Source organism: Schistocerca gregaria, chromosome 8, assembly GCF_023897955.1.
Source record: "Schistocerca gregaria isolate iqSchGreg1 chromosome 8, iqSchGreg1.2, whole genome shotgun sequence".
NCBI lineage: Eukaryota > Metazoa > Arthropoda > Insecta > Orthoptera > Acrididae > Schistocerca > Schistocerca gregaria.
Window position 1 is genome coordinate 479,408,092 of NC_064927.1, and position 9,160 is coordinate 479,417,251.

The 9,160-nt window shown below is 45.1% G+C and overlaps 1 protein-coding gene across 1 annotated transcript in view; it reads right to left on the minus strand.

Moving 5' to 3' along the window:
* The window catches only part of LOC126285349 (pacifastin-like protease inhibitor cvp4), a 119,906-nt gene extending 111,809 nt beyond the window's left edge, over positions 1–8,097 (minus strand). The window contains exon 1 of the mRNA XM_049984666.1: positions 7,901–8,097. Within this exon, the coding sequence (XP_049840623.1) occupies positions 7,901–8,033 (133 nt within the window). The 5' untranslated portion in view covers positions 8,034–8,097. The remainder of the gene's footprint in view (positions 1–7,900) is intronic.
* Positions 8,098–9,160: the final 1,063 nt, after the last annotated feature.

The window sequence follows — 9,160 nt, forward strand, 5'->3', positions numbered from 1 at the left end:
CATCAGTTCAGAGTGTAGTGCGAGCTGTGCAAAGGGGAAGATGGTACTCACAGCGGAGCAGCGGGTTTTCGTTGTGGTAAGTTATGTGACAACAAAGCCGTCCAAACGGTGTGGTCAGTGGCCTGCTGAGAAGTTTAATGATGTCAAAGTGCCAGCAAAGGGTGCCATGCAATGCTTAGTCCGAAAATGTCGTCAGACAGGATATGTTTTGAAAAAGTAAAAAAAAAAATCCTGAAACATCCCCGCACACAGCCCAGAAAATGCTTCAGAGTCCTACCAAGTCAACCCGACTCCTGTCGAAAGAAACAGGCATACCACATCGACCATGAGGACGAATACCCCACGTGGACCTGCATATGTATCCCTACCGAGTGTCTGTTGTTCACGCGTTAAATCCAGCAGATGCTCCTCAGCGCATCCAGTTGTCTAAGTGGCTGTTCGCTGAGATACCAATGAACGGCTTCGACTTGATCTGTTCATGATGTCTGATAGTCTGGTTTTTCCTGAGTGGCTGTGTCAACTAACAAAATTACGTGTTCTGAGCAGCGGAGATTCCGCAAAACTTCCACGGAATGTCACTGCGTGATCAGAGGGTTGAGGTCTGGTGTGCTGTGTCTTCACTCCGCGTTACGGGTCCCCTCTTCTTTCATCAGACTCTGACTTCGGAGCGTTACATTGCCAACATTATGAAATCATTTGCGGCAGCACTAACGGAGAAACAGCAGATCTACAGTTACTTACAAACAGGATGGAGCAATCGGCCATACAGCCGGCCGAACCTTGGAGCACATTTACACAACCTTCACGCCTGACTGAGGTGTTAGCAGAGGTCAGCCCCGTCGCGGCCCTAGAAGGCCACCCAGGTCACCTGATCTGTCACTGTGCGATTACTTCATGTGAGGGGGGGGGGGGGGGGGGGGGGGCTCAGGTCTAAGGTGTATCGCAACAACCTTCAGCGTCTTCACGGACTTCAGCAGAACATTTCGGATGAGACTGCAGCAGTCCAGCTCCGATCCGCCCTCAGCAGCTTGCTGACCAGGGCCCAGAAGTGCCAAAAGATGAATGGTGGTCACTTTTAACATCTGCTACATTTAAATCCACATCTACATCTACATGATTACCTTTAAGTGCTTGGCAGAGGGTTCATCGAACCACAATCATACTATCCCTCTACCATTCCACTCCCGAACAGCGCGCGGGTAAAACGAACACCTAAACCTTTCTTTCGAGCTCTGATTTCTCTTATTTCATTTTGATGATCATTCCTACCTATGTAGGTTGGGCTCAACCAAATATTTTCTCATTCGGAAGAGAAAGTTGGTGACTGAAACTTCGTAAATAGATCTCGCCGCGACGAGAAACGTCTTTGCTTTAATGACTTCCATCCCAACTCGCGTATCATATCTGCCACACTCTCTCCCCTATTACGTGATAATGCAAAACGAGCTGCCCTTTTTTGCACCCTTTCGATGTACTCCGTCAATCCCACATGGTAAGGATCCCACACCGCGCAGCAATATTCTAACAGAGGACGAACGAGTGTAGTGTAAGCTGTCTCTTTAGTGGACTTGTTGCATCTTCCAAGTGTCCTGCCAATGAAACGCAACCTTTGGCTCGCCTCCCCCACAATATTATCCATGTGGTCTTTCCAACTGAAGTTGTTTGTAATTTTGACACCCAGGTACTTAGTTGAATTGCAAGCCTTGACAATTGTACTATTTTTCGAGTAATCGAATTCCAATGGATTTCTTTTGGAACTCATGTGGATCACCTCACACTTTTCGTTATGTAGAATCAATTGCCACCTGCCACACCATACAGCAATCTCTTCTAAATCGCTTTGCAACAGATACTGGTCTTCGGATGACCTTACTAAATGATAAATTACAGCATCATCTGCGAACAACCTAAGAGAACTGCTCAGATTGTCACCCAGGTCATTTATATAGATCCTGAACATCAGAGGTCCCAGGACGCTTCCCTGGGCAACACCTGATATCACTTCAGTTTTACTCGATGATTTGCCGTCTATTATTACGAACTGCGACCTTCCTAACAGGAAATCACGAATCCATTCGCACAACTGAGACGATACCCCTTAGGCCCGCAGCTTGATTAGAAGTCGCTTGTGAGGAACGGTGCCAAAACTTTCTGGAAATCTAGAAATGCCGAATCAACTTGAGATCCCCTGTCGATAGCGGCCATTACTTCGTGCGAATAAAGAGCTATCTGCGTTGCACAAAAACGATGTTTTCTGAAACCATGCTGATTACGTATCAATAGATCGTTCCCTTCGAGGTGATTCATAATGTTTGTTACAGTGCTACAGTGCTACAATCAGTCCTGTATTTCCTTTCCACTACAGTGTTTCTTTGTACCCTGGAACTCTGTTCTCCGGGCCACTTTTATTTTCACCACCCTGTATTTGACTGTAAGACGCGGAAAAAGTGAGAGGTGCGAGTCAGTATTGTCCACCAGATGACTGGCGCACGGTATGAACTGCGTGCGTCCCAACACATCCCTAGGCCGTGCTGAAATTACTGCTTCGAGGTCTGTTCAAAAGAAAACTGAACTTTTGAAATAGCGTGTCAACTATAAGAGAGAGCGCGCTAGAGCAAGTTTGGACAATGGTCTCAAAGTGACAAGAAAGAACTAGAAGAACAAAGTGTGTTTGTGTTTGTTTGTATGTGTGTGAAGTTTTGCTACAAATTTGACAAACCTTGCCTAGGCAAGCACACGGGGAAACCTGTATGAGTCGAGCGAATTGTATGAGTGGTTCAATCGTTTTCAACAGAGCAAAAATTTATGCTGCTGACGATCCAACGTCTGGACGACCCTCCACATCAAAGGATGATGGCCGTCTCGAGAGGGTTTGTGCAGTGACTGGCGGAAATCGTTCCAGAAGTTGCTGACGAATCCCAGTGCACATGAGGGATGCTATGCACAGGAAGAGGCCTGACGTGTGGGAAAACCAGACTTGGCTGTCCCAGACCAACGCGTCACCCCATTTCCGCATGTATCTGGCAAAACTTCACGTTTACATTCTGCCCCATCCACTTTATTCTCCGGACTTCGCCTCAGTAAACGTTTTCCTGTTTCCCAAACTTGAAACCACGTTGAAAGGGCGTCGTTTCCAGACCATACATGAGATTCAGAATAATGTGACGAGAATACTGCGTGCCGTCCCAGTAAATGTGTTCCAGGGGGCTTTAGAAAAGTGGAAGAAACGATGGGAAAGGTGTATTGTCATTAGAGTGGACTGTTTTGAGGGGACAGTGCTGCAACTGTTGTACAATAAGCAGTTAATGTAGTATGGCTGAAGTTCGGTTTGTTTTCGTACACATCTCGTATGTCTGTCGATGACTTTCCATCTGAAATAATAATCTGTGTCCTCTGTGCCGAAAAATAATCTAGTCTCAAATTTTGTTTGTTCTGGAATATTTGAAGGGCTTATTTCAATAGTGGTACAAGTCCATTTTTGTTCATTTTGAGATACAGAGTCCTATAGTGAAATGAGCGCTGGAAAATCTGCAGTTGAGATACCAGAAATATTCAGGAATATGGCTTCTTGACAGAGATGAATCTTTCTTTCTGTTTGTTTGGGTCATTAATTTCAGAAGCATTATAGGCAGAAAAGAGGAGGTAATGAACTTGTACCACTATTGAAATAAGCCCTTCATTTAGTAATGTGCGTCGGTGTGCCATCGAGTCAAACGTTTTTTGAAAGTAAAGAAATACTGCACCCACCTGACCGACTCGCTTCATGGCTTCCAGGGGGTCACGTGAGGAAAGCGCGAGTTGGGTTTCGCATGAGCAATCTTTTCAGAAGCTGTGCTGCTGGTTGGCCGCACGAAGGTCACTCTATTGCAGAAATTAGTTGCTGCAGAAAACTGCTGAAGATCAGACGGGTAAATCGGAGTTAACTGACGTAGAGGTTGTGTATGCATTTGAGGAAAAAAATAGATCGGTTGAATGGACACATTCAGATGAGGTGAGAAAGGAACTGAAGAGAGAGGCCAAAGATTGGCTACAGTAGGTTGCAATAGTTATGGAGAGATGTAGGGATCAAAATGCCTAAAGAGGACAGACTAGCGTGGGGTTGTACGTTAAACCCGTCCAAGGTGGACTTCAGTGGTTAGAACACGTTGAGGTAACGTTACCACCTGTGCTACTATGTGCTGAATTGTATGATTTTTTTTTATGACGTAACGAAACTCTGTAAGCGCTGCGAATATGGATATGGCGACGTCCCCTAGGCGCCACTTGATTTTTAAATGTTTTATTTAAGAGAGAGCTTCGTATAATTTGGTAAGTTTAATCTACATAACGACTTGGCGTGAGATCCATCTCAAAATGAACATATTTTATACGGTAAATTTTTGAAGACCTGAAAATGACAGCAAAGTCTGTCGCAACCGGTTGTTGGAAATAAAGAAATATTTACGCGATCTTGGCTTTAGAAAGTTTTACAGCGAATCAATCTCCAGGCTCAATACACACCAAGAAAAAAAAGTAGGAAGGAACTGTCCGAATGTGACAGAGAGTAGTAGATGTGATGTACTTGTACAGACAAACAAAGAGAAAGAGAAAGAGCTTCAAAACGCGTTGGGGTACTTTTGGCCTTTTTGCAAGCAGTTATTTGGCTTGGCATTAATTGGTAGAAGTGTCGGATGTCCTTTGCCAGATTCTGTCCAATTAGCGCGTTATATAATTTAAAACCCGGGCTGGTTGGGGTACCTGGCCAAGGTGGGGTTTAACAAGCAAGAAGGCAAGCATTTAAAACTCTCGCTGTGTGTTGGTGGGCATTATCTTGCTGAAATATAAATCCAGGGTAGCTTTCCATGAAGGGTAACAAAAAAGGATGTAGAACCACTCTTCTGTAACGATGCACCGAATGACAGCTAAAGGGGTAAAGGGGTCGTGCTTGTCGGGCGATAGTCACGTTTGTATGCCACTGAGGCGTAGCGCCGTTTACCGATCCTGCCTTCGAGGCGGTTAAGTGGGAGATGTGTCTCAGAGCTGGATAGTGACAGATGGTGACGCGAGACTGGACGTGCGGGTGGTCTATGTATCAGCCGATAGAGGACAGTATTGGATAGGGGACTGTGATTAAGGTTCGACTGTGCCCACTAGAGTGCACTAAAGTAATAGAATGTTTTTCATAAACTGTTCTAGTATTTTCATAAAGTGTTATTACGTCTTTTTGTGTATGTAAAATGTTATAAATGTGTATAGCAGCGTGAATGATGCGTTAGTGTGGTTTAAGGTTAATATGAAGATAATTTTTTAACGTATTATTTAGTGGGATTTAGTGTAGGAACATTTCGAAGAAGTAGGGATGTGGACAAAGGGGATTTTTGTAGAATATGTTTGTAAAGTAAGGTTATGGTAAAGGGAAAGTTAATTCAGATATAAGTAACAATAGTAAATAACTTTTTGCATAAACAAAACTTCAGCATATTAGATAATTACGTCGGTAAAAATTGCAGTTGTTAGGTTTGCTACTGTGCGATTGGTTATTGATGAAAAGCACGGACTGACGGGAGAGAATGTTGTTTTGCTATTGGCTGTTGAGTAAAGTGACCAATGGTAAAGCAGTATTCTTCGCGCGCCTTTCTCTGCTGGTAGAGAAGACTTACAGTATTCTAGAGAGCACTCAGAGGCTAGCCATGAAACAGTTCGGACGTGTGTAGTAGTAATAGTTCCGATGGAAACGATAACTTGCCCGATCTAGCAGTGTTTCATACACCAAAAGTGTTGTAAAGTGATGGCATAATTATTGCGATGCCTGTGTATAAATTTCGGAATTTTTAAGTGAATTTTGTGACGAGAAAATATATAAATTCAGCGTGGCGCATTGAGCCGGTCGTCGGCTAAAAACTGTGACTGCATTAGGTGCCGACAGACTTAATAATTGTCGAGCATTCTCAATAAAAAAAACAATCCGCAGTTTTGTAGCTATTACGTTTCCGGGAAACGCAACACCATAAACTTGCTAACGTTAGTGAAAGGGATTGTGAGTGACCGTGCTAAGACTAGCACGGGCTCGGCAGTGATACTTGTTCACCTACGTTTGAGAATATTTTAATCAAGGACAAAATTTCCAACCTTTCATTCCGCGCGAAAACTTTCTCCCGAAACGTAGGTTAGTGGCTTTAATTGCAGCCTGGTTCACGTCGAATTACAGTAGGTTTCGCTCGGCTTCCCTACTGATGATCTGCTGAGACAATCTACATCTATATCTACATGATTACTCTGAAATTCACATTTAAGTGCTTGGCAGAGGGTTCATCGAACCACAATCATACCATTCCACTCCCGAACAGCGCGCGGGAAAAACGAACAACTAAACCTATCTGTTCGAGCTCTGATGTCTCTTATTTTATTTTGATGATCATTCCTACATATGTAGGTTGGGGTCAACCAAATATTTCCTCATTCGGAAGAGAAAGTTGGTAACTGAAAGTTCGTAAATTGATCTCGCCGCGACGAAAAACGTCTTCGCTTTAATGACTTCCATCCCAACTCGCGTATCATATCTGCCACACTCTCTCCCCTATTACGTGATAATGCAAAACGAGCTGCCCTTTTTTTGCACCCTTTCGATGTCCTCCGTCAATCCCACCCGGTAAGGATCCCACACCGCGCAGCAATATTCTAACAGAGGACGAACGAGTGTAGTGTAAGCTGTCTCTTTAGTGGACTTGTTGCATCTTCCAAGTGTCCTGCCAATGAAACGCAACCTTTGGCTCGCCTCCCCCACAATATTATCTATGTGGTCCTTCCAACTGAAGTTGTTCGTAATTTTAACACCCAGGTACGTAGTTGACCTGACAGCCTTGAGAATTGTACTATTTATCGAGTAATCGAATTTCAACGGATTTCTTTTGGAACTCATGTGGATCACCTCACACTTTTCGTTATTTAGAGTCAACTGCTACCTGCCACACCATACAGCAATCTTTTCTAAGTCGCTTTGCAAACGGATGACGTTACTAGACGCTAAATTACAGCATCGTCTGCGAACAGCCTAAGAGAACTGCTCAGATTGTCACCCAGGTCATTTATATAGATCCGGAACATCAGAGGTACCAGCATGCTTCCCTGGGCAACACCTGATATCACTTCAATTTTACTCGATGATTTGCCGTCTATTACTACGAACTGCGACCTTCCTGACAGGAAATCACGAATCCAGTCGCACAACTGAGACGATACCCCATAGGCCCGCAGCTTGGTTAGAAGTCGCTTGTGAGGAACGGTGTCAAAAGCTTTCCGGAAATCTAGAAATGCGGAATCAACTTGAGATCCCCTGTCGATAGCGGTCATTACTTCGTGCGAATAAAGAGCTAGCTGCGTTGCACAAGAACGATGTTTTCTGAAACCATGCTGATTACGTATCAATAGATCGTTCACTTCGAGGTGATTCAAAACGTTTGAATACAGTATATGCTCCAAAACCCTACTGCAAACCGACGTCAATGGTATAGGTCTGTCGTTCGATGGATTACTCCAATACCCTTAACACTGGTGGGACGTGCGCAATTTTCCAATCTGTAGGTGCAGATCTATCGGTGAGCGAGCGGTTGTATATGATTGGTAAGTAGGGAGCTATTGTATCAGCGTAATCTGAAAGGAACCTAATCCGTATACAATCTTGACCTGAAGACTTGCCCGTATCAATGTTCACAGGTAGGTGCAGGTTCGTCGTAAAGGGACGGAAGGGACAGCGCCGCCGTACCAACACTGTCCACGTGTCTGCAGACACACCTTCGATGGTTGTAGAGCGGTACCCACCATAAAGAGAATTCAACTCCAGTCAATGAGTTCCGTGGTACTGTGCGTCGAGCACTGGACACTAGCTGTGGAGGCGAACACGGGCTGTCGGCAGTGCGCTCACCTTGCGTCTGCCCAGCGGTGTCGGCGGACGCCGGCGCAGTGACCAGCAGCAGGGACAGCGACAGCAGCAGCAGCAGCAGGAGCGGCAGCGGCAGCCGCAGCAGCTGCGGCACGCAGCGCGCGCCCCGGCTCATCTCTGGCTGGACTGGCCGCCCAGAGGCCGGGCCGCCCTACTTGAGAGCCGGCGCGCCACCACGTGACCCCCAGTCGATAGCGGCCCCGGGTCAGCCGGCCGTCGCCATGGCAACCGCACGCCGCACCTGCCGGCTGGACCACTGCGCCAAACGCCGCCCTTCACCCACTGCGGTGCGACGGTCCCCAGCGCGGCGCAACCCTGCGACCATTGCACTGTGTCTTCCGTGGCGTTCTGCACGAATTCCTGCACAACGGTAAGGAAAGTTGGCAACTGTCGTCGTAGGCAAGATGGATAGGAACCGTAATGACTAGCGACGGAGATGTTGTTGTTGTTGTGGTCTTCAGTCCTCAGACTGGTTTGATGCAGCTCTCCGTGCTATTCTATTCTGTGCAACATTCTTCATCTCCCAGTACCAACTGCAGCCTTCATCCTTCTGCATATGCTTAGTGTATTCATCTCTAGGTCCCCCTCTACGATTTTTACCCTCCAGACTTCCCTCCAATAATAAATTGGTGATCCCTTGATGCCTCAGAACATGTAGTACCAATCCATCCCTTCTTCTAGTCAAGTTGTGCCACAAACTCCATTTCTTCCCAATTCTATTCAATACCTCCTCATTAGTTATGTGATCTACCCATCTAATCTTCAGCATTCTTCTGTAGCACCACATTTCAGAAGCTTCTATTCTCTCCTTGTCCAAACTATTTATCGTCCTTATTTCACTTCCATACACGGCCACACTCCATACAAATACTTTCAGAAATGACATCCTGGTACTTAAATCTATATTCGATATTAACAAATTTCTCTTATTCGGAAACGCTTTCTTTGTTATTGCCAGTCTACATTTTATATCCTCTCTACTTCGACAATCATTAGTAATTTTGCTCTCTAAAAAACAAAACTAATTTACTATTTTAAGTGTCTCATTTCCTAATCTAATTCCCTCAGCATCACCCGACTTAATTCGACTGCATTCCATTACCCTAGTTTTGTTTTTGTTGATGTTCATCTTATACCCTCCTTTCAAGACACTATCCATTCCATTCAACTACTCTTCCAAGTCCTTTGCTGTCTCTGACAGAATTACAATGTCATTGGCGAACCTCAAAGTTTATATTTCTT